Raw genomic sequence first — 26,824 nt, 5'->3', positions numbered from 1 at the left:
TATTAGGAGGAATTTTATCCTTTTAGTTGATAATTTATTTTCTTTCAGTTTTTCAGGCCAGATGAGTAAACAAAACTTCTTGCCTAGAGTTAAATCGTTTTCTCTTGTGTTACTGAAGGTGCCAGGTAAAACCTTTCATAAAAATCCACTATCACTTAAAGGAAGAGACCCTGCTTCTGGGTAGGATCTGTGCCACAAGACCATATGATTATTAAAATAAAGACCTGCTTTTTAGCTTTAGAAGAGAATCCTACGTCCAGATAGGAAAGGATTTTAAAGTGTTTTGGTCAGACCCTATTCTGTGCAACGTTTTTTATTATTGCTTAATCAGCAATATGCTCACTAACACTCTTTGAAGGGACTCCCACACAGTTCCCCATCTTTAGCTTGCGATAAATACCACAGAACAATAGTAGAAAGAATACGTGATAGAGAATCTATTCATTTAATTTCCTATTTTGAAGATGAAATGCTTTTCAATAACCATAACCAAGGAGAGAGGCAAATGCTGCCTTGTAAACCAAAGACCAGATTTTGCCATTCTTAATTATTAAAACTTCAATTAGATCCAGTAAAAGTTGATTTAATTAACAAGAATATTATTTGGACAAAACTTCACTTAAGCTGCACTTTGCTAGAAATGCTGATGCTATTGTATGTAATTAAAACAGGGATGAAAGTCAGGGGGAGGAGGGAAGGGGGAGGTCTTCTCCCTCAGGAAAGTTTTTTGAAACTGATACCTGACATTTGGATATTATGAAGCATTACAAAGTTTAAAAAAAAAGTGCTCATCAGAAGTATTTTTGAGCCCCATGGTAAATTCTCTCTGGCAGAGATGATTTTGCATTTTCATGATGGTGAGCTCCATCAGCAGCATTGAACAGTTTAGATGTTTCAAAAACATCCTGTTGGTAGCTGTTCTTCTGTTGATGCCAGATTTGTCTTGTGGTTACCCTTCTAACAAGGGTACATCTTGAACGGAGGACATTCAAATACCAAAACAAATGCTCTATCACTCAGTATGGTCAGTGCATAGCCCAGTATCCATCAAGTTGTAGTCTGCAGCTCCCTAGTGACCTATCATAACATAAGCTTTCATTTTTTTAAAAAAAATTTACCCTATGTTGTTGTAAAAAAAACCTTCTGAGTGTGCAGGGCTCCTTTCCTGAGTCTGTAAAACATCATCTGGAAACAAGAGTGAAGTTACCCCTATTCTGCTCAATGTGACATTAACTCTGAAGCCTAATGATGTCAGTATAAATATCAGAAGTGTTTTCTTCATAACTGTAAGTACTTATATGCTCTACCCCTTGTCATCACAGTATCTGTATACTTCACAGGCATTAATGGATTTAGGCTCAAAACACACCCGTGAAGTAGAACAGTATTATCTTCATTTTACACATGAGGAACTAAGGCACAGAAGGGTTAAACCAGCATTGTCACCGGATGTCTGTGAGAACTGAACACACAGGTGTTATTGTGGTTCCAGACGATAAGGCCAGTGTCTCATCTGTATATCTCCATTGTGGTTGTATCTGTTATTTTTGGGCAAATGGCTTTATGAACATATTTTTCCATTCTCAACCCTTCTCTTTGTCTTGGAAATAGAATAATAGTGTCTGCATACCATCCACATACTCTTTGTACTTTTATAACTGTCTCACTGAGTGGCCTGACAACAATACCAGACCTGAGATTTGGCTTCATGAGAAACCTAACATCTCCTGGGTTTTGAACCAGGTAGAGGCTCCAATTAGAAACAGAGGTAACCCACAGTCTCCCAGGTTGGGGCTCAAGAAAGAGAGATTTTATATCTAAAACTTTCTTTATAATCCTTTTGTTGCTGATTGAGAGTGTGCAGCTGTTGTATATAAAAGAGGGCCCTGGAGATTACAGAAGAAAAGGTGGCCTAGACTGCAGTGAGATCAAACCCTCCCTCTAGGATGTTCCTGCACACTGAGTCACTGTGTTTGTGAGGTGAGCGTTTCTTGGAATATCCAGATGTGTCTTGTGTCTTCCAGAAAATGAATCACCTGCTGCTGAGTTCATGTCTTTTTAGCTAATTCTCATAAAGTAAACAGCTTTTGGGGGATTCACAGAAGTCGAATATGTGTTTTTATTGGCAATATCAAAGGAACTTTTGAATAGAGGGGTACTTGCTGATCTGCGGATGTGAGCAGCCAAACATTTTTTGAACTATTCCCAGGAGCACTTCTGAGAATGATTTTTACAGTGCCAGAAATGCTGATTTGTTGGCACTGTAGCCTTATTCCCAAAACCCCATCAAAGTCTGTGTTAAAATAAAGATACAAATACAGCTGAAACGTCTAAGCAATTGCCTTTTTTCTCAGTTGACTTTGTTTTGTTCTCTTTTTCTTACTTGTCTTTAGAGTGAGAAACTGTAGTGCTCTAATCTGAAACAAAATAAAAAGCTGATCGATGAGATGTCCACATGAAAGCAGCAGTCAGACCAGAAGTTACCCTGGTAACAGGGAGTCCCAATTGTTTGTTCTCTTTTTTTTTAAACTAACAGGTGTCTAAAGAATCAATTGTAAGGTAGAGTGAATCATTACAATATACCCAATGGGGCAGTTTCATGTGTTCTCTATAGGAACTAGGAATATTGGCAGTGGAACAGAAAAGACTGCACATTCTGCATATCCTCACAGACAGAGTGCCAGCAAGATTTACATGAAATTTCATTCTGGGAGCAAGAAGGCTAATCTAATGTATCACAATCACAATTCATTAATTTTAGGGATTTTTTCTTTTTTTTTGGGAGGGGACGTGTTACGGTATTTACACTTTTTTATATGAGGGTTTTTTCTGTCTTCATTACATGACCTATTACAAGTCATTATGTGACAGATTTTTCCTCCAGATAAAGTAAGAAGTACATGAAGTAAATAATATTTCTTTCATAACTTAATGTAAGTGTGTGATCTAGTGGATGGGGAATAAGACTAGGAGTTGGCACACTTGGATTCTGTTTCCAGTTACTGGCCTTGCTTTGTGGTGTTCGGGGGGTCATTCCACTGCTCTGTGCCTGCTTCCCCTTTCCACCTTTTGTATCTCTCTCATCAATATAGACTCTTATTTTAGAATCCCAGCTCTCATTAGGTCCTAGATCAGATCCTCTAACATGAACCCCAGTGCCTATGCTTTATTGACTTCTACTATAGTTGTGGATTTCATTGCAGGATAAAAGCCTGTTTTGACCAGAGCCAGCTCATTTAACCCCTTTGTGTCTTCATTTGTGTTTCACACGGGCGTAAACAATACTTACTTAATTGACAGGAATTTTGTGAGGCTTAATTCGTTAACCTTTCGAAAGTACGTTGAAATCCCCACTTGAGAAGACTGTAAAGAACTGAAAAAATATTTTTCATGTGAGGTACTACAGAATTCTGTTCTGCTATAGTAAAAGAGGCTGGGCCATCTCATTGAAGTATCAGGGAAGACCTGTGGTAGATTTTGTCTTTATTTAAAGCTTTATTGCTAGAGCTAGGTTTCTGCATATTCTGATGAATATCCCATGGCTTCTCCCAACAGAGGTAGCATCAAAGATCTTTGTAGAAGACGATGATCAAGCCTCAAAAGAACTTAAAATTTGTTCTTTTTAAAAACAAAAACAAAAACCAACCAACCAACCCTAATTTGCTCACCACATGTAATGCAGCCTCAATAATTAGGCAACTAATTCGCCTTAATGCTTAATCTCTTCTTTATTTAATTTGCTTTAGTCACAAACAAACCGCCAACAAAAATGTCCAACTGACTAGAGAAATATATTTCCACAAACCCAAAGGCAAACTTCATGCTTCCTAGGTATAAATTAACATCCCAGCATCTGGCCATGCTAGCATTACACAGGATCTGTGCTGCCAGAAAGGTATCCATGGTAAGTATCAGTGTTCCATCTCACCTTGGTAATTTGGTTGAATAAACAAACTCATCAATTTACAGCAAAACAAGAATCCTTCCTATGTGTAACTGGTACATATTTCATCTACCTCTGTGTTTCAAATGTAATGAATAATATAACTCTTTTAAGCATTAAAAATGTAGTTGCTGTGTAGGACTTGGAGAGTGCAGCTGAAGTTTTACCCATTGTCTTGTTTGGACTGAGACTTTGTTGAGGGCAAATTGGCTCTGATCTAATCCAGATAAATTTATGCTAGTTGGCGGGGGAAGTAGTTGGAATCATAAGTAGAATTCATATTGACTCTCTCTGTTTTCAATGCCTTCTGTGTGTTTTGCAACCTGGAATTCTTGATGGATTTACACCTGCTTCTAGATGTCCCATGTAACAGCAGGAGTCAAGAATATATATCTACAAGTGGCCAGAAAGGTGTTGTCATTTCAAAGACAATCTCACCATCTTGTGTAACACTAATGAAATTATTTGACGTATACAAGCTAATAGTTTCTTGGTTTAATCTCGAGGACTTTGGAGGCTGTGTATTTTCAGTGAGGAATCCATGACTCTGGAATTGATTTCTCGTGTTGGTTTGCCAGAGACTGATTTTTGTGGCTAATTTTGTCACTCTTCAAGGTGCATGTTGCAGGTGTAATACAAGAGTTTTACTTTGTGCACATTGGTCTTTACCTTTTTTTGTAAATGTTTTAAGTTTGTTAACATGTGAACGCATGTATTAATCTGTAATAAGATGCTTATAGGTTTTTGGATGTGTACTATATTATTCACTTGTTGATATTTTGTTGGATCAGATGCTTTTGTTTCTATTTAATTTCCTGTAAGGATGCTTTATATACTTTTCTTTATGTGGTGCTGCCTAGATTCTATGATGATGAGCACCTTAGGTCTTGTGTACACAATGCATTAGTCTGCACTAGAAGCGTCTAAATTCTAGTGCATACAAGCGTGTTGTTCACTAACAGGCCCACGTTGACCTTGCTAGCGTGCACTAAAAGTTCCCTAATACCTATTATGCAAAACTGTTTAAAACTGGGCTACATTCATGAGCAATAGGCAACTTTTAGTGCACAATATGCTAGTGTGCACTAGAATTTACGCCCTTCTGGTGTGGACTAGTACACCGTATAGACAAGCTATTAGAAATATGCTTATAATAATTATAGATATATCATATGCATCTTCCACATAGGTGAGAGTTTTTCTTTTTTTAATTTGGTATTATTATCGTTGTGAACTTATTTATATTGTGGTGTTCTTGGAAATAATTAACTGTTGCTTTGTTGTTGTAGCTCAGTATGTATGGTGTTAAGATCTCCCTGTTATTTCTTATTTCTTTGACTGTTGATATGACTTTTTCATGGCATTATGACAAAGAAATTAATTGGGGAGAATTTTCAAATCCTTGTGTTAAAATATACTATAGTAACTTGTTTAATATAAAACAATAATTCGTAGAGAGAGAAAGAGAGCAGAAGGAAAGGATCATTGAGCACTGCTCATGACCTGATGTTATCACATTATATCTAGTGATAGGTTTCTCACCATTAATAGCTTTTACATATGTGCTGATGAGACCAGAGTCCTACTAGCCTTTCTTTGTTTTCTTAAAATACACCGTTTGTTAGTCATTACAGGGAATCATGCAGGATAAATTTTAGGCCTATAAAACACACTGTCGGGGAACTGCAGCCAACCACAGGATAGACACTTTTTTACAATAATATAATGCAGTAACAAGAATTTTTTTAATCCTTAAAATGCTGTGGGTACTTACTGATTTCCCCTTTACTCCTTCCTTCCCAGTGCTGTCACTTCTAAAGATCCCAACAGAGAGAGAGAGATGTCTTTTTCTTAGATTTGCAGCCCATAAGTATCAGATTTAATTTTTTTTGAAGTAGAAGAGTGTAGCTCACTCTACCTTGTTTATAATCAATAATTTCCCTTCTGGATTATTTGTCATACATCAAAGTACTCAGCTGGTGGGAATGTGGGATACCTGACTCCACATGAGGAAAGCTTTCAAAAGAGGGAAGGCAGGTGAGTGGAGAAACTCCCTATAAAGGACGTTTAAAAATTCAAAACTATACAAAGCATTTGTTGAAAAACTGAGTTGCCTGCATTAGCTCCCTTGCAGCTACATTAGAATTGTACATGCTTTTCCTTCCTCGTTCTCATGTTCTAAGAATATGAGTAAAAACCACATACAGCACTCTGAACACACAAGTCAGGCAAACCTCAGCTCAAATGAAAAGATAAGAGGGGAGCACCACAAAGGGACTGTTGCAAAGATAGTTTTTTTTTCCAGTCAGAGCCCACTTCTGCAGGTTTTTTGCAAGTTGGAATGATCTAATACATGCACATTTATGGAGCCAATAGAAAGTGTAAATTAAACCAGTTTAGGCCCCAGTACAGTAAGGTACCTAAGCACGTGACCAGTCCCATTGAAGACAAGCATATACTTTGTTACCCAGGGTTCTTTCAACCCAAAGCTCTTGGTTTTGCGAGGTGGTGTCAGGAAATAAATCAAGGGAGACACGGCCGTCCGACCAATAGATGGCTGGCACAAACAGGACAACACAAGAGTGCTTTCACTTAAATCTAAACTTTACTTAGTCTCAAGCACTTACGTCCACAACAGGTTAATAAAACACCCCCAATCATTGATAATTACCAAAGCTGAGTGTGGCTCTCGAGTGACACAGCAGCAGGTTCTGGTGGCCAAATCTTCCGTCTGCCGGTGGGGACTGAAAGATGTACCCAGAGGGAGAGTCCAAAAACAGTTCAAAAGAGTCCTCAAATGGGTCCCTTATTTATACATTAGTAATAGAATGAAATGTCTCTTAAAGAAAACTGGTTAAGTACGCAGTTCCAATGGACAAGCAAGAGGCTCCTTCTGATTATTGATTAACCAGGTGTGGGTTTTTCCAGAGTTTGCAGCCTTGAAACCCCAGTAGACATTCCTGGAGCACATCCTGCTCTTTTAAAATGCATGTATCAGCAACTTCAACACAATTCTTATCAGGAGGGACGCTGGGTCATGCTGCCCTTTCTGAGGCACCCAAAACTCCCCCACTCCTACCTTGGTCAAGCTGAGATTGCTGAAGGGCCAATTTACAGCTTGCCGACTAGGCCGCCTTTAACAATAAGCCATAGGGGTTTCAGACTCTTTAGTGGTTTGCCAAAGTCTGCCTGTACACTTAATGTCTCACTGAATAACTTGGAATAACTTTTAGACCCCAATTCAGATATGAGTCTATTGCCCTAAAACCAGTGGAACCAGCAAAAATAATCACACAGCTAGTCTTTTTAGCAAATGTGCTAGCTTTTCCTTTTTGTTGGCTTCAGAGTTCTATCAGATTCTTTACTTTGCAATGTTTTGTTTTTCAGGATGGGAAGAAGAAGTTTGACAAGGAAAGTGAGAAATATTATTCCATTCTAGAGAAGCACTTAAATTTATCAGCAAAGAAAAAAGAATCTCATTTGCAAGATGTAAGCTCTTACCCTTTTACTAGACTATAAGTTTATCTTTAAAAAGAGTTGTCTCCTGGACATGCTGTATTTTTCTTTACATAAAATAGTTGATGATTTCTGCCAGTCTCTGTTGCTATGTACATACTCATAAATTCTGTATATGAGATTAATACTGTTCTGATGTGAAATAAAACTTTTAACAGGGCAATATTTCCATGTGCTCTGCCATATTTTAAGTTGCAAATCTAATTTTTACTATTTACAATATTTGTAATGCTCTAATAAAACATGTCTGACCTTTATTTGCAAGGTGTTTGTGGAATATTTAGAATTAATGTAATTAGGCTATGCTGTCTTTTTTTGTTGTTTAATTTATTCCATTTTACATAAACTTTCAGCTAGATAGCTTAGCCTGAAGCATTTTAATGACACTTTTTATGCTTTTCAGCATGTCGTGTTTTCCGCTTTAATCTGAGAGAAACATTCTTTCCATTATGAAACTGTATGGCTGTATTTTATGAAATTAAAAAGAGTGCCATATTGCAAATAAATAAATAGATTGCTAAAGGTTTTCAACAGATTTTGTGCATGTGATCTTCAGGTAAACTTGTGTTTGTCATATCAAAATGTAGTCAAATATGACCTCATAAGATTCTTAGTTTGAGCAAAGAAGGATGGGTCCTTACTCTTGTGAGTAGTACTTTTTTGTCCCACCAGTTTCAACAGAAGTCAGTGGGCCTGATTCTGCACTGCCTTGTACCCAATCATGTAGCCAAAAATATCTGTACAAAGTGCCATTTTTATCTGGTAGCATTTTACATCTGTAGCATTTTGCAGTAGTGTAAATGGCTAGACAGGTAGAAGGCAATGAATATTGAGTCTCATTGAGACTCTTTGCATGCGTAAAGGTTTGCATAATTGGACGCGGAATTAAATATTTTTTTCATGCATTACTTTTGCTTCCTCGGGGTTAACCGTACTTCCAAAGAGAGTCCACGGAGTTTAACTGCAATACTGTGTACAGATTAAGGGATCTACAGTGATAAAAAACTATTCAGAGAGGATTGTTCTATTGTGAGCACAAAGCTCTAATTATACAGGGTAAAAGTATTTAAACCTGATCCTGGAATCTGATACAGTTCCACATAACCGTGCATTTATGTGGCACTCATTTGATTTAACAAGGCTTCTACCAGGGTCATAGCCTTAAATGCAGATTCATCATCCATTTTAAAGAGTACGTCCCATAACTGTTACTTTTAAAAAGCAGGCATAGTTGTAACTTAGCAGAAAGATCCCCTTTTTAGCTATGTTGTTAGGTTAAATTATTTTCCTGTACAGCAAATTACAAGTTTTTTTTTTTCAGTATTCCTGACATTATATTAAACTTTCCAGAAGAGATGGGTGCTATTTTAATACCATTATTGTCAATGATAAACTCTGAAAACTTGGAAATTACTTTGCTGACAAAATTCTACACAAAAGATGTAACCATCTCTCAGACAGTCACAAAGTGTGGTTTATATTTACCTGATATAATACTGCAATTTCATAACGTTTATTCTTTTATATTGTACGTGCTAAAACAGATTTCAGTATGATGAATCAACAGTAGAGAAAACAACATTAATTTTACAAGGTTTTTTTGTTCCATTCACAGGCCAAATTTACATATACACAACTCCGACAAGTCCATAAATTCCCTTTGCATTAATAGGAAAATAGTTCCATTAGAGGTTAAGCAGGAAGTCAGAAAACAATTCTTGATGTATTTACCTATAAATCAAGATTTGGTTAAGTCAAGTTAAGTGCTAATTTACTGTCAGGTTTAAATAAAGCACATTTTGCTGGGATGGTTATGAAGATTATTTATTATATTGCAGTTAAAAAACTAATTGAAATTAAATAAAATGTGTCAACTGTCTATGTAATTAAATAAACTGTCTTAGAATCATGAAGGATTTGACTTGAGCATGCAAACTAATAGAAAATCACAGTAAAAGGTTTCCACCCTGTCCTTAATGATCACTTCATACCTAGATATTGAATTTCATAAGAGATGCTAGTTAGTCTACTATTCTAAAGGCCATGATTATAGAACATATAGGGCCTACTTCACCATTATATTGCTTTAGATTTATGTTGACATAACTACATTGAAATCGTTGGAGTTACGCCAGCATAAAACTGGAGTACGCACGGTGGTGAATCAGGCATTTAAATTATAAAAACTGGTTGTGGGAGAGTTAGATAAAGAATGGGTCGGCTTCTCTTGTTTTGAGGTTGATTCATGATGTGCAATTTTAATATTAGGCATATGTTTAGTTTTGATGATACTACTATCACCTCAGGTCATTGTTGTCCAGACTTGGCCAAGCTGAAGCTGGCACTAGCTGTGAGCCAGAGGGCCAGTGCAATTTCCCTAAAACGGAGTAGGTTGCAAAGTTATTTGTTTATTTGTAATGCAGAGGTACAGCCACTACAGACTTCAGATCTCTGATGTTCCATCTTGATTCAAGTGGAGGCCTGTGTTTTCCATACATCTGTAGTTACTGGGCTACAGTCACGTAGTAAAGATCCTTCTTTCTGCTAGACCTTGGGCTATCACTGTCAAATAGCGTATAAGATGAATATCATTTGGATATGAGTTTTGTCATAATATGCCGCACATTCCATAGTAGTACACAGACTATTGAAATACTTTTTACAAACTGCACACAGTATGTGATGTAAAAAAACCAAAAACCCACTGTGACCAACTTTTTTACTATCCCTATGAGAAAACCTATGGAAATAAATGAGAGTTACAGAATTAAAAAGGAATAGATCAGAATCAATGCTACAAGCACCAATTTTGGTAGCCCCCTACTGATCACTAAATGCAGATTCATGAAATTGAGCTTTCAAAATCATGCTCATGTGTGGAGGCATGTCCATCTTGCAAAAACAGGTTGAGTTCTGATGCACATTCTAGTGCTATTTCCAGTCAGTGAAAATAATACTGACTCTAACTGTATCATAAAAGCTGCTGCTGTAATTAACCATACATTACCATCAGCAGAGTGACATACAAAAAGGTGTGAAAATCTTTCCTGCCTTGGAAAAGTTCAAATAAACCACTTCTTAAATGATTCTTACAACTGCACATTGATCAAGCAAACTCATCAACCTTCACCAAAGATGGCTTTTGAAAAGTGTGATTTGATCACTATACCCAAATAATCATTGTGGCCCAAGTTTTGGACAGTGTTTCAAAATGTACTTAAGTCCCAATAAAGTTAAACATGTGCTTACGTGCTTTTCTGTGGATGGATTAAAGCATGTTCTTAAGTGCTTTCCTGAACTGAGCCCTGAAAGAGCTCTTTGCTAAAACCAAATTAAACTGTATTTATTATATATAACCAAAGGGAAAAACTGAGGCCCATGTTATTTAAATTCTTGTATTTTGCAATCCCATGAGTTAAGGTTTGCAGGATCGTACCCTAAAGTTGTAACACGTTGTTAAATTCTGCCAAATTGCATACCCTATATACCCTATTATATATACTTTTTATAACATAACTATTAATATACTACGTTTTAGATTCATCAAGGAAACCAGTAATAGAAAATACAACAAAAATGCCACATGGCCAAGTTAACTTTGTGGTAAAAGCCTTAATTTTTGGAATTGCATGGCTTTTGAGTGCTTTATTTCTTATCCTTAACATCAGCTTTTGCATTAAATTTCCTGTTTTGCTTTTTATAGGCCTAAAAAGGAACAAGTGCTACTGATTCATTTGAAAGATACTGTTAAATCTAATATTTTTGCTTTAAAGTGCTAATGGAGTACTGTAGAAGTGGTTCAATATTAAATGTCTCCATGCTACTAAATGACAATATTCACACCCTTAGCTGAAGCAGTATTAATTAGATCTGCCATTAACAGGCAGAATCTTTAACTGAAGGCAAATACTGATTATACAAAGACAAGATTTAAAAAATACTAAACCTGTTTTCTTTAAAAATGAATATTCTTTCTGTTCCTTGATGGAAATTATAAAACAAGCCATCTTCAATTTTCTAGCTTCACATATGTTTGTTGTTTGAGTTCCAAATTTAATCAGAACATAAGAGAAAAATGTATTATTTTTATACTACTATAAATCAGAAATGGCTGAACTGATGTTACTGAAAGTTTCCACAATCAAACAAAGAAATTCCCTTAGAGCTGGGACAAGACATAGACAATTTCAGTCCAAAAGGAACTTCCTTGGGGAAAGTTATGAATAACTGAAAAAATGGAGTTAAAATGGGAACTGGCCATGTGTTATGTCTCCCTCTAATGGCTTGTTTCCATGGAGATAAGAGCCCACTACTCTTATCAGTTGGTGGAGTTAATTCTTTCTCTCCAGTGACAAAAGCCTTTGGTTTGGTGCTGGTGTTTCCAGGTTTGATCCCTGCCTATGACCCATGGTAGCGGTCAATACTCATAAATTTCCAGCAAATACTGCACACTACACTTTCTGTAAAACATTGGGAAAACTAAAACATGAAAATTAGCTATCATGAACATGTAAAACTATAAAATATGTTTATATCCTCAGACAGTTTGATTCATATTATGAAATGACAGGCTGCAAGATTTGTGTGTTTAAAAACATATCCCTCTCTTTCGCTCCCTCTCTCTCTGTGGAAAAGGCATTTGAAACTAGTCACGCTGGGAACTGTGCAAGGAATCAGTCATGCATGATATTCAAGAGACTCTTTAACAAGGCACACCAGCTTTGATGCCCCTTTTTGTTCTTTTGTCCCACTCCCTCCTCTGCACCTTTTCCCATGATGATCTGAATGTGTGGAGCACCTCAAGCCACCCTTCCTTGCTTCATGCCAGGTTCTTCTAAAATTCACATAGAATAAATCAAGGAGAGGAGAGAAAAGGAAAGAAGAGCAGGGTTGGGGGGAACCCTAAGGCCAAAATTTTTAAGCTTGGATGTCTAAACTTAGGGTCCTAAATTAGTATTTAATAACCTAAATAAGTGCCCTAATTTTCAGAAGTACTGAGCACACACAAATCCCACTGACCTTAATGAATTCTCAGCAGCTCATAGACTCATAGACTCATAGACTCGTAGGTCAGAAGGGACCAATATGATCATCTAGTCTGACCTCCTGCACAAAGCAGGCCACAGAACCCTACCCATCCACTTTTATAACAACCCCTAACCCATGACTGAGTTATTGAAGTCCTCAAAATTGTGGTTTGAAGACCTCAAGCTGCAGAGAATCCACCAGCAAGTGACCCATGCCCCATGCTGCAGAGGAAGGCGAAAAACCTCCAGGGCCTCTGCCAATCCGCCCTGGAGGAAAATTCCTTCCCGACCCCAAATATGGCGATCAGCTAAACCCTGAGCATGTGGGCAAGACTCACCAGCCAGCACCCAAGAAAGAATTCTCTGCAGTAACTCAGTTCCCATCCCATCCAACATCCCCTCACAGACCATTGAGCAGACTTATCTGCTGATAATCCAAGATCAATTGCCCAAATTAAACTATCCCATCATATCATCCCCTCCATATACTTATCAAGCTTAGTCTTAAAGCCAGATAAGTCTTTTGCCCCCACTACTTCCCTTGGGTGGGGAGCAACATAAGTAGGTGCCACGTAAGTAGGTGCCTTACTTTAGGCACTCAGGTTTGAAGATTTTATCCTAAATTATTGTAATAACCATCCTGATGTGTCCTTGCCTTACTCAGGAACTGTCTGATTTTATTTTATCCTGTCCTTTTTGTCCCTTTCCTTTTCTGTTTTGTCTCCTTATGACCCTGGCCTGTTGTGTCCTGTTACATTTAGACTGTGAAACAATAAGGGGGACTGTCTCTATTTGTGTTCCATGGCAGCTAGAACATTTTTGCATGCCCAAATTAATAATTTCCTTGCTTTAAATCTTGTATAGTTGATCCTTGACTGCTTTTTGTCATCCTTTTGTGTTCCTTACACTTGCCAGTTTAGTTTGTATTTGGTGAAGGACTAATGTCTGGACTGGTGACTTGTACTGTGTACCGCATTTCATCCTGGTTCACTTTGAAATGGCTCAGTAGTTAAACTGTTGACAAATAAAGTGTCTCTGAATACATTTCACACAGCCCTCATGGAAAGGTTGGTTGTTAAAGGAAGAGAAACGTTGGCTTGTCTAGAGGTCTCATGGGACACAGGTCCCTGATCTGAGAACATTGCAGAGACATTTTATGTAGCTCCTGATGGAGAGTATTTCATCATTTTTTAGCATCCTCCTCTACCCGCTGCTGTGTTACTAGCAGAGGAGTCTATAGGGCTGGGAAATAAAACAGAACACTGGAACTTAGGAAACGAGACTCTTAAATAAATAGTTAATAATGGAGACCATAAGTGAGCCAGTTATAACCAAAAAATTAATATTAATTTTATGTACTTCATTTTTATTTTTAGGCAGATACGCAGATCGACAGAGAACATCAAAACTTTTATGAAGCATCATTAGAATATGTGTTTAAAATTCAAGAAGTACAGGAGAAAAAGAAATTTGAATTTGTTGAACCTGTAAGTTTTGTACTTATTTTTAACTTCCTTTACCTACATTTACAGTGAATGTATTTAAAGATGAAAATTTTGGTTCATGTTCTTTTTTTTTTGGTCTCTTTTTAATTAAAGGAGTTCTTGAAAGTAGTTCATGAGCAAACAGGCATAAAATTCTTTCCTTGGGAACTATCCTCATTTCTTAAAGACTTGCACACAAAAGTTTTCATTCTACTGTGAAGTAAAAGAAGTTTGAAATCTGTATGGCATTTTAATGGCTGAACTTAAAAGGTTGTATCTGTGCAACACATAATAGAGATTTCCTAATATAAAAATTGGCTCAGAACTCCAAACATATTAGTCTTCAAGTGCTCAGAGTATGAAGTTTACCTCATGTTTGCCTTTACATATGAAATAACATGAATAGAATATTAAAAATTCATTTGTATAATTATTAAAGTATTTATGTAAAGTTATATAATGTCTGTAGCAGAACATGTCTGAGACCACTGTGTGACTGGCAGAAGTTGTGCCAAGATTTTAACTAATAGGACTCTGCAGTTAAGATTATAAATCTATATTTAAAGTATGTCTACAATGCAGTTAGACAGCTGTGGCTGGCCCGTGCCAGCTGACTCAGGTTCCTGGGGCTTGGACTAAGGGACTGTTTAATTGCAGTGTAGATGTAGATCAGACGTGGGCAAACTACAGCCCGGGGGCCATAGCCGACCTGTGGGACCGTCCTGCCCGGACCCTGAGCTCCCGGCCAGGGAGCCTACTCCCCAGCTCTTCCCCCATTGCCCCCCTCCCCAAGAAGAGCTACTCTAAGTGCCTATCTTCATGTATTTTGAGATGAGAATATATTTCAAAGTGAATATTTACATGTTAGTGAGAAACTAATGAACCTCGATCCAGCGACTAAAAATACCCATGACTAAAACATAGCCTCACTTATCATTTATATTATGGACTTGCTATCAGTGAGGATGTAATGTACGCCAAAAAAGAGAGGAGTAAGGAAAGATGCAAATCAGAGCGAGGATTTCACCCTCGTTTCATATTGGGGCTGTAAAAATGGGATTTTAGGAAAGATTTGAAAAACACGAAGAAACAGGCTTGCTTTTGGAAGTGACAAGGTAGGTGAAGTAATATTTTTTAATTGTACTAACTTCTGCTGGTGAAAGAGATGAGCTTTTAAATTTACACAGAGCTCTTCTTCATGTTGGGAAACTTAGGGCAAGTCTACATTTAAAACACTGCATCGGCACAGTGAGGCGGGAGAGAGAGAACTCTCCCATCACTGTAGTTAACTCCCAAGAGGCGGAAGTTGTATCGGTGGGAGAAGCTCTCCTGCTGACATAGCACTGTCTACATGGGGAATTAGGCTGGCAAAATTATGTCGCTTAGGGGTGTGGATTTTTCCAGTGTCCATAAATTCATAAATTTGCTAGACACAGAAAATCATGGACTTAATAGACACTGGATTCATGACTTATTACAACAGTCTATAACCCATTAATAACCCTCCTCTCAGCTGCTTCTCTCTCCCCTCCCCCCTGCTTTCTTTCCTGCCTATGACTGTAGGGGTGTGAATGGCCACTTCACCTTGAATGATCCCTTGAAATACGTGTTAACTACGTATGTTAAACCATCTGTTTCATCTTGTATGTAACTGTGACATCTGAGGTAAGTTTCCCAGACCTGAAGAAGAGCTCTGTATAGCTCAAAAGCCTATCTCTCTCACCAACAGAAGTTTGGTCCAGTGAAAGATATAACCTCACCCACCTTGTCTCTCTAGTATCCTGGGACCGACATAGCTACAACAGCACGGCATACCTAGATTTTGGAAGGACATTGCAAGCTAAAAGGGAAGCATGGGAAAAAAAGCATTTGTTGATCAAGATTTTTACTGTTCCTGTTCCTGTTTACTACAAACATTATCTGTAGTGTCAAACATATTCAGTAGGAAAAAAAGCAAAACTTTAATCTCACCTGAAGATTTTAGGAAGTCCAAAGTGCCAACTTTCCATTAACTTTCTCTTGTATAAGGCTGTCCTTATAACTGTATGCAAGCATCAGGGAAAATGATTCACAGGTTGTAGATGCATTTTAGAGTGAATTTAGGTGGGATGGTTAACAATTGCTTGTTAAATGAGAGTCTTAATTTTTTTTCATTTGAAAGCAATGGAATGAACAATAGAGACTGACTTTCTATGTTTTTCTCCCCAGTGAAGTCCTAGAAAGCAGCAACTAGTGGTGAAAAGTTGTGGCCTGTTTAGGTTTAAAATGATGTATATAAAAACATCACACTGTAAACAGTTACACAGAGGGTAATTGACAGACAAAGTCACTCATTTCATATATTTCAATAGGGATTTTTGAGGGCATTAGACAGAGTTATGTCTATTTATTTTATTTTTTTTTTCTCTGTGGAAAGTGTAGCGCAAATTACTTTCAGATTACTGAGAAATGCCATCTTAAGTAACTTATGTGATATTATCTTCTTTCAGTATATGATGGAATTGATTGCTCAATGCAGTTCACAACGTATGCTCTACATGTGCGCAGATACTACTGAGATGAGGGTTATATAAATTCAGAAACATTTAATTGTTCTTCATTAGCTGTGCTAATTATAAAGTATTTTGCTGGTATCATTCGTCTGATACACCAGCCTAGTATCTCATTCCTTTATACAGTTTGAAGTGCCCTAAGTATAACTAATGAATACAGGGAATTGTATTTTTATTTTATTAAAATTTCCCTTCAAAGAGATCTGTCAACGAGGAAAGGAGAGATTCTGATGTGAAGGTAAAAGGAGGGGAAATTGTTGTGCCAGTCAGGACTCAGACTTTAAGGCCAGAAAGGACCGTCATGATCATCTAGTCTGATCTCTTGTACATTGCAGATCACAGAACCTCACCTACTCACCCGTATAATAGACCCCTAACCTCTGGTAGAGTTACTGAAGCCATCACATCATGGTTTAAAGACTTCAAGTTACAAAGAATCCACCATTTACACTAGTTTAAAACTGCAAGTGACCCATAGCCCATGCTGCAGAGGAAGATGAAAAACCCCTAGGGACTCTGCCAGTCTGACTCAGGGAGAAATTCCTTCCCGACCCCAAATATGGCGATCAGTTAAATCCTGAGCATGTGGGCAAGACCCACCAGCCAGACAACTGGGAAAAAATTCTCTCACCCCATTTAGTGTCCAATCACCGATCATTGGAGATATTTGCTACCAGCAGTCACAGATCAGCCACATGCCCTCATAGGTAGTCCCATCATACTATCCCCTTCATAAATGTATCAGGCTCAGTTTTCAAGCCAGTTAGTTTTTTTGCCCCCACTGCTCCCCTTGAGAGGCTGTTCCAGAACGTACCTCCTCTGATGGTTAGAAACCTTCATCTAATTTCCAGCCTAAATTTATTGATGGTCAGTTTATTTCCATTTGTTTCTGAATTGGCCCTTAACTGAAATAACTCCCTGGTATTTATCCCTCTGATGTATTTATAGAGAGCAATCATATCTCCCCTCAGCCTTCTTTTGGTTAGGCTAAACAAGCCAAGCTCTGTGAGTCTCCTCTCATAAGGTAGGTTTTCCCTTTTTGTGATCATTGTAATAGCCCGTCTCTGCATTTGTTCCAGTTTGAATTAATCTTTCTTAAACATGGGAGACTGTATATTCCAGGTCCCATCAGTGCCTTGTATAAGGTTACTAACACTTGCCTGTCTCTACTTGAAATACCTTGCCTGATGCATCCTAGGACTGCACTAGCCTTTTTCACGGCTGCATCACATTGGCAGTCCTTAGTCATCCTGTGATCAACCAGTACACCCAGGACTTTTGCCACCTCTGTTGCTTTCAACTGATAAGACTGCAGCTTATAGCAAAAAAAAATATTGTTAGTCCCTAATTGCCTGACACTTTGCACTATTAATTGCCCTGCATACTGAACCTTGGAAAGGCTCAGTGTTGTGGGAAATAAAGTGGGGAAAGTAACCCAGCAAATCCTATGAGGTGTGTAATACCCATTGGTGCAGTGGAGGAGTGGGAGAAAAAACAACTAGGTAAACTACCACTTCTCATTTGGGGAATATGGAGTTTAGTTTAAGTTAAACTGTGTTTGCCCAAGTTTAGCCTTGTTTACACTAGTGCATTGGAGGGGGAATTGCCAGGTAAGAGGATAGTTTTCTTTTGGAAGGGGGGAGGTTGCGGGGGTTTTGAGGGAGGGATGGTGGATGCATCACGCTCAGTGGATTATCTCTAAGATGAGAGCTCCAGTGCTTTACAAAGGTCCTATGTATCCAACCCCAGAGACCATGGATCTACTTCTGTGCTTGCTGTTCAGTGCCTCTCATCTCAAGACTCTGGCCTTGAAGTCTTCAAAACCCTTTGTCCTTGGGGATAGTAATTTCCATGGAGACAATGATTCTTGTGGGTAACCTGTGGCTTTTCAGTCTAAGAGAGTTCATACTCAAAGGATGGCAGAACTATCTTCAGTTCTGCTCTGCCTTTGGTGGTTCTACCAAAGAAAGGAAGCTATAGAAACACTGCAGTGAATGCTGCCCACTGGACAGTGAATCATTGTGTTCTCTAGCTGCCCTAGCCTTGTCCCTTCCTGAACACTGTTGCTGGGTGGGGTAGGTCCATTTAAGGATAAAGCTAAGCCTAGATGTATAGACCTGGCTCAAATGTAGCAGTTTTTGTGGTCTGTATGCTAAGCAGTTTTGTATGTATTATCTTCCATGTTTATAGATCTTATTGCATTATGATACAGATGTTCCTCTTACTTATTTTTCTTGTTGATCATTCAGATGTTAGAAAATGTGCTTGCTTCACTAATGTTTTTGTGGACTCTCTTCTTTAATGCGTGATATTAACATTACAGTGGTTGGGGAGCTGCCTCTACAGTATTAGAGAGACAAGGTTGGTGAGATAATATATTTTATTGGATCAGCTTCTGTTGGTGAAAAGGACAAGTTTTCAAGCCCCACAGAGCTCTCCCTGAAGTCTGGAGAAGGTGATCATAGTGTCCAAGATAAATATATGGGTTCTAGTGTGGGGTAGTAGGTGATAACTAGGCATATGCAGTTGGTGGTGGGTTTATTTTTTTCCTGTATTGAAGCAGGTACTCCTGGCATACTTGGGTGGCCTGTTTCATGATGCAATGTACTGGTGGAGTGCCTTTCTTTAGTGAAGGCAGTTTTAAGTGTGTTAAGGTGTGTATCCCAGACTTTCTTTTCGGCGTACATGTTGTAGCACACAGCTCCCACCAGAGGGCAATCTACCATATTACTTGACTCTTTTAAAACTAGTTCTTTCTTGGAAAACAAGAGTGAAACTCTGCATGGAGTTGGATACATGATGTTTTGAACTGAACTCTGAAGCACAATTTAAATTAATTCTACAATAAACCTTGCAACATATTTAAAACCAAAAGCAAATAAATAAATGAAAACAACCTCTCAGACGGCTTCTGCTATCAGTTATGCCAGTGTGAATCCAGAGTAACCCTGTCAAAACCAATGCCATTTTCTCAAGATTTACAATGGTTTGATGGAAAATTGAATTTAGACGTCTCTTAATGCTTGCTTAGTCAGACCCTGTTCCGTCTTTTGATCTCCCACTGATTTCCATGAAGCAGGAGCAGGTCCTTAGAGATCATTAAAATCTGACCTATCTGAAGTGTGAGGAATAGGATCCTTAACTAGTCATCAAAAATTTAAAAATAAATAAAACTAATTCTAATTGTGTATATGTTTATGATGGTCTCGTGTAAACTTGAGCTATCTAAAATAAATACTGTTTTTTATTAAAAAGAAATTTTGTCTAGATAGTAAAACTCAAAAACCAATTCCATCCTTTTTGCATTTCCCAGAACACTATTCACCAAATTCATTTTAAACTGGATAGCTAAGTACCTTGTACTTAGGCATAAATAAACTGAAGTAAGGAGACAGTGACTTTTGGCTGATGCACTGCAGGTCAAAGATTAAATTCCTCTTCTGTCCAAAACCTAAGTACAATCTTCTTCCTGTGAGAATGAAATGACCAGGCAATCTCAGGGTCACAAACTTTACATAAAAATAAATAAAGGCCCAAGCAGTCTTTGGATTCTGTTTCAGGTTCTCCGTTGAAATCCTTGCAGCTCTCGCAGCATGCAGACAGATTATTGTGTTAAATGAGTACAAGTCTGGTTTCTGTATTGATCTGACTCATTAGGTATTCAGAGTGAGGTAGCAATAAAGTGCTTGTTGCACTTGGAAAATTGATAATATAAACACATTGGGGATTTTATGTAACATTTGGTGAAACCAATCACTTCTTAATACATTAAGATCACCTTGAAAAATACATAACTGAGAATCATCTTTAAAAAACAAAACATTTAGAATGCTTTTTCTAAATTTACACACAATGGGCCAGATTCTGACATAGTGCTGCTTGTAAGTAGCCACCAAAAAGCTACAGACATCATGAGCTAGGGACAAAAGTTCTTCACCTCAATTTTGGCTCTCCAAACACAGTGCTTATTAGGCCAAGCCATGATCTCTCCTGCAGGGGCTGTGGAAGGGCATTACAGAACAGGGTCTCCTTCCACTAGCAGTGGTGTTTATGTACATGCATACCTGCGTCCTCACTACACATGATTTCTACACAGGGCATGAAGTACATCAGGGGACTGAGTGAGAGAGACACGTTAACATTTTGGGAGCGTGAATAGGTGGGGTGAGTGTTTGGGGAGCCCTTGACCAAGAAATTCCCAAGACCAGATCCCATGCAATGCACAACTGCCACACTGCAAGAATAGTCACTTAAAAACAAACAAACACAACTTGATGCACCATAGCTAAAACATAAAGCATTTTATCCTTACATTTATCCAGATGTGTTATCCTTTCTTATAACTTCAACTTTGCTGCCATCTAGTGCCAGTTATTTTTTTATCATTTCACAGTATGCTCAAACCTTAACAAAAGCCCTTTGTATTAGGGAAAATGAAGACAAAAAAATGTAAAGGACATGTGTGCAGGAGGTTTGCTGATTTTTTTTTTAAATGCATCTTTCCCAGAGCTATAGAATAAACAGCCAAAAGTGAGTGTTCTTCACAAACAGGTCTTAAACTTATCTTTAAAAAACGTATAAACTGGCACAGCAAGAAGAGGTCAGTGCATTTTTTTTTATAGTTTAATCATTTAAAAAAGCCCACCATAAGCATAGAGTGCATTCTTCTAATTTTGGTTTTTCACATTAAAAATAAGTTTTACAGAGTAGCTTTAAAACAAAAGATGTCCTAAAAATATTTTAGATGAGGAAAACTCAAATTTAAAAATTCCGTAGTCAATGTCAATTCTCAGATCTTGGATAGGTCTCTTATTTTTTTCTGAGAAATTGTCGCATTTTATTTGCAAAACCTCTAATAAAGAGAAAGTTGCATGGGACAAATCCTTAGGTGGTGTAATTTACCATAGCCCAGTTGAAGTCAATGAGGCTATGACAATAATACACCAGCTGAGGATCTTTCCTCTTGGCTGTGTAATTTGCAGTTGCTTTAAAATGGACATTGACATATATCAATGAATATCAGGGTTTGAAGGGATCTCAGGAGGTCATCTAGTCCAATCCCCTGCTCAAAGGGTGACCAATCCCCAAATGGCCCCGTCAAGAATTAAACTCATCGCCCTGGGTTTAGCAAGTCAATGCTCAAACCACTGAGCTATCCCTTACTCCTTTAAGTAATTAAACGTAAGATGTTAAAAAAGCTTAATGCTAAAGAGGTCTATTTTATATTCCAGGCTCTGCTGCTAACTTGCTGTGCAACCTTGAGATTTTTATTTTTTTTGCCTCAGTTTCCCCCTAGGGATCATAATACTTACTGACCTATACAAGAGTATTGTGAAACTTAATGATTTGTTGTTTGTAAAGTGTTTTGAGAAACACAGATTGAAAGGCCTGTAATGTTCTGCTTAGGACACCTAGAACTTAAAGCCACTGTGTTACCCCTCTGTCTCAGCAAATGAGAGCTTTGCTGGTGATTAGACTGTGTGTCAGCTCCCTGCCACACTAGTCTGTGTACCTCACCAGCAATCTCCTTGAGACTCTGCCAGTCTAAACCTTGTCTTGCAGGTAACAATCAGTTAACCCCAGATATCGAGTTCCCTGGAGATGTCTCTCTGCAGTGACCAGTTCCTCTCACTGTGATACACTCAGAAGTTTGCTGCCTCCAAGGAGACAGTGCACACGTCAGCCTGTTAAGTTAGCTGAAGACTCATACTTCACTTTAATACACAGCACCGAGGTGGTCTGTAATAAAACAAGCATAAGCATAATAAAGAACAGAGATTTAAGTGATACTAAGAAAGAGAAAAAGAGAGAGGTTTGGTTACAAGCAAAACAGAACATGCTTTCTAGTGACTCATACTTAATTTTAAGAATTTACAGTCTTTGCCTCAGCAGTTTTCTTACTTACATCAAGTTACTGGTATCTCTAGCCCTCCAGGCCAGGGGATCCAACTTTCACAGGATCAGACGGTATTGTATCCTCTGTTGTCTAAGTGGTGGATAACTAAAATATGTCTTTGTTCCCCTTATATTACCCAAAGACCATTGTCTCTGCCTCAAAAAGCAGGAAGGCTCTGGTGAGCTCTCTAAGCTACTTCCTCCATTAGCTTGATTGCTTTTTTTACCTTATATGCAAATATACTTTAATCGTCCTCTGCTTGTATTCAAGCCAATCAGACAAGGCAATCCACATTCCTTGTCTAGGGCAGGCTCGATGTATGTGTCACTCCGGGGATCTCTGGAGTTTAGTCCATGAGCCTCTACAGCATGAGCTAAAAGCCAACTGGCTGTTAACTAAGGCTGTAGAGCAGACTCATTAATCTCTCTCTTTCTAAGTGGTCTTGGTGCCACTAGATGGAACAGAACACCACACTCAGAAGGTGTTTGGGTTACAAATGTGCTGCCTCACAAACATATTTTAAGAACCTATTTCGGCACACGTATGTAACTCTTTGTATCCAACCTGGTATGCACATCACAGTGATTTTTCAGGACCATCATGTTACCAGTTTACATACGACACATTACAAGACACTTTTTAGATACATATTATGACAACACATGTTGGGGGTAGTGAGTATGCCCAACCTGATATGAGTTACAGTATACTGGGCACTCTACCAGTGGGCATTGAGGGATTTTTGGGGTCACAGGGTCTCTAGATATGCAAAGTATCATCCTCAGCAGCAGCTTTATTTCAAATATTCCACTGCATTGTTTGCCACCCTAGAATGCAGTACTCTGTTGGGACATGAAACAAGAGAATAAGACAATCTAGTTTCAATATCCCAGGTGAGAGAAGTGCAAAAAAATCATATAAATTGCACAAATGGTGAAATCAGTACTTTAAAAATGTTTCATTTTTCATACTCTGTGGTATTGCTAACATAAATAAAGAAAAAAATACACTAAGCATTTGATTTCCACCTTTTAAGTTATGTATCCAAGTGGAAAACATCCTTATTGTAGATTTGACTTGTATGTCAAACATAAAGTGCTATAATGATAATAATAGTACTGATAATACTTTGTATCTATAGTGCTTTCATTTTCAGGCTCTTATGTTTAGATAATTACCGTAAACTAAATTACGCCATACGCCACAAGAAAAACTATTAATGGTTTAATATTGATATAACTTGCTGCATCATCAGTAGTCATCCTCTTTTTATTATCAATAGGCACAGTATAAAAACATCAACCTAAATACAAGGCTTTTAAACATAAATAGATGGCAGGACTATATTCATTAAAGGACCAAAATGAGTCTTTCAGAAACTTCAGTGGCACTCTTTCCTGCTTAAATGTTAATTAAAAAAAAAAAAAAGAAAGAAAGAATTTTCCAGTCTTGATACAGATTTAAATTCTTTACTGGAAACTGTAAAAGACATACCAGTTAAAGTTCATCAGAGTTTATATTTTGTTCTTTAGAGCAGGAAGAAGTGATCTGGAACTTTTTGTATTCATTTCAGTTATGAAGCTGTCCAAAACTTATTTTCAAGACTCTCATCTGGGGAAAATAGGTCATAGACAGAGATTTTGGAATGAGGAAGGTGGAAAAATGTTCTGAATTGTCATAGATTCAAAACAAAACAAAAATCCCTTGAACTTTGAAAGTTTGCATTCCTTGCTCATGCAAAGCTGCCACTGAAAGTGATGAGAGTTTTGGGTGGTCCAGGAATGCAAGCATGGGCTCCAAAAGTATTTAGATCATAGTTTTGCTAATTAGAGGAGATCAACAAATAAGGTATCCTTATTTTTTGTTTTCCAGCATCTTAAGATTCACCTGTATATAAGGACAATTGGTCAGTTGTGCTTTGAAATTACTTTTCTCTTTTGCAGTTAATAACTTTTTCTGCATGCAGATGTGGTTGCCTCATCTCAAAAAAGATATATTGGAATTGGAAAAGGTTCAGAAAAGGGCAACAAAAATGATTAGGGGCATGGAACATCTGCCATATGAGGAGAGGTTAATAAGACTGGGACTTTTCAGCTTGGAAAAAAGACGACTAAGGGGGGATATGATAGAGGTCTATAAAATCACGACTGGTGTGGACAAAGTAAATAAAGAAGTGTTATTTACTCCTTATCATAACACAAGAACTAGGGGTCACCAAATGAAATTAATTGGCAGCAGGTTTAAAACAAACAAAAGGAAGTCTTTTTTCACACAATGCACAGTCAATCTGTGGAATTCCTTGCCAGAGGATGTTGTGAAGGCCAAGACTATAACAGAGTTCGATAGGTCCATCAATGGCTATTAGCCATGATTGGAAGGGATGGTGTCCCTAGCCTCTGTTTGCCAGAAGCTGGGAATGGGCGATGGGGGATGGATCACTTGTTGATTCCCCATTCTCTTAATTCCCTCTGGGGCAACTAGCATTAGCCACTGTTGGAAGACAGGATACTGGGCTATATGGACCTTTGGTCTAAATCATTATGGCCATTCTTATGTTCTTAATCAGCATGTGTTCTGTTATATTTGTGATGATTAATATTTATAATGCCTGTTTTGATATTTGTGGTTCTTAATATTTGTAATGCATGTTTTGACATTAACTTCTTATTTTACCTTTTCAGCTTTTGGCATTTCTTCAGGGATTATTTACTTTTTACCATGAGGGATATGAGCTGGCCCAGGAGTTCACCCCATACAAGCAACAGTTGCAATTCAACTTGCAGAATGTAAGATTGAACAGTATTTACTACAATTTCTCAGCTAATTGAATTTCAGAATAATAAAAGAGCGAGTAGAAATGCTTTATTGCAATTCTAAATCTCGAAATGTTTAGAAACATAAATAAAAAATATGAAAAATTGAAAAGTATTTGCTGAATGAAAGGTACGGCATCAAGTTTCTTTCCACCCGCAGTCTTTGAAAATCAGTTGTCAGATATTTGATCCATGATCGCCAGGCTTGACTAGTGCAACTCATTGTCTCCTCAATTCACAAATATATCCCCGTATAGGATATCACTTAAGCTCACACTTTAAGTTCATATTTAAGTTGTCTTGAATAGAGATGAACTTAAGCGCATGCTCAGGTGCTTTCCTAACTCAGGGCCTATGTTCAGGAATAAAAGAACACACCATGAAAATGCTTCGTGTGGTACAGAATGCAGCAGCTCATCTACCTAGCACCACAGGTTTCCATGAACCACTAGCCCTGCTGGTCTGTTGTCTGTACTGACTCCCCATTGAATATGGACTGTACTTCCAAGTCCCTGTCTTGATATGAAAGCCATCCAGGGGATTGGCTCTAGTTACCTGAGAGATCACCTCTCCTAAACCTGCAGCATACAGGCCAATTGCTGGTCTCCATGGCTCCAGGGGAGATTTGCTGACAGCTAACTACTGCAACCACTCCCTTAAGGATGAGGGACTCCACAGTATGAAGGTGGTTTTGCCTTGGACTGTATTAATATGTTTTTCCTAGGTTTGATGTGAAATACAATGTGTATCTCACTTGGCCCCAACCCTTCTATCCTCCTTTATGCCTGCTCCCACATGTGGATCCTGAAACCCATGGAGAGCACTGTCCAAGGACATAGAGTGGTGGTCGCTAACGCTGCCCTCACTTCACACACAGGTCTGCATATAGAAGTCCCCCTCTGTCCGCAGGTCCTCGCAATCTTTTCTTCTTCCAAATTGTATATTTGCCACTTTTGGTTAAAAGCACAAGGGGTCACTGTTGTTTCACTGCAGGGATGAGAAAAATAGCCATGCTCCAGTCCAGTGACTTAAGTAGTTAAGTAGTGCAGGGCCACAGCTCTGAGCGGGGAGGGATAGCTAAGTGGTTTGAGCCTTGGCCTGCTAAACCCAGGGTTGTGAATTCAATCCTTGATCAGGCTATTTAGGGAACTGGGGTAAAAATCTGTCTAGGGATTGGCCCTGCTTTGAGCAGGAGGTTGGACTAGATGGCCTCCTGAAATCCGTTCCAACCCTGATATTCTATTTTAAAGTATGGGAGAACTCTACCAATCTGGATCTGAGGATAATGGACCAAAGATAGATAAAAAGTAAATTGGGACTGTGTTAACACCTTCTATGTAAATGTGCCACAAGAACGAGAATTACTAAATTGTTTCTCCTATTTCACAATTAGGTAAAAACACATTCACCTCTTTCTCTTGTTTAAATAATTGTTAATGCCTTTATTTAAATTGCTTGTGGAATGACATCTGCAGGGCCATAGCTCTGGGTCAAGCAGAGAGAAGAAGAAAGCTTTTTGATTTTTTTCCCCCAAAACATGTGAAAGTTAGAAACTTTAAAATTATGTAAGCAAAAGGGTGATGAACAGAAAAT

At 38.1% G+C, this 26,824-nt stretch overlaps 1 protein-coding gene across 1 annotated transcript in view; it reads left to right on the top strand.

Moving 5' to 3' along the window:
• The window catches only part of ARHGAP42 (Rho GTPase activating protein 42), a 216,456-nt gene that overhangs the window by 136,062 nt on the left and 53,570 nt on the right, over window positions 1-26,824 (top strand). Inside the window, 3 exon segments of the mRNA XM_032788432.2 lie at window positions 7,331-7,432; window positions 13,863-13,973; window positions 25,100-25,204. Of these exon segments, the coding sequence (XP_032644323.1) occupies window positions 7,331-7,432; window positions 13,863-13,973; window positions 25,100-25,204 (318 nt within the window).

The sequence above is a fragment of the Chelonoidis abingdonii genome, chromosome 1 (assembly GCF_003597395.2).
Source record: "Chelonoidis abingdonii isolate Lonesome George chromosome 1, CheloAbing_2.0, whole genome shotgun sequence".
NCBI lineage: Eukaryota > Metazoa > Chordata > Testudines > Testudinidae > Chelonoidis > Chelonoidis abingdonii.
The sequence above is the reverse complement of the archived record's forward strand: the minus strand, read 5'-3'. Positions and strand labels throughout refer to the sequence as shown.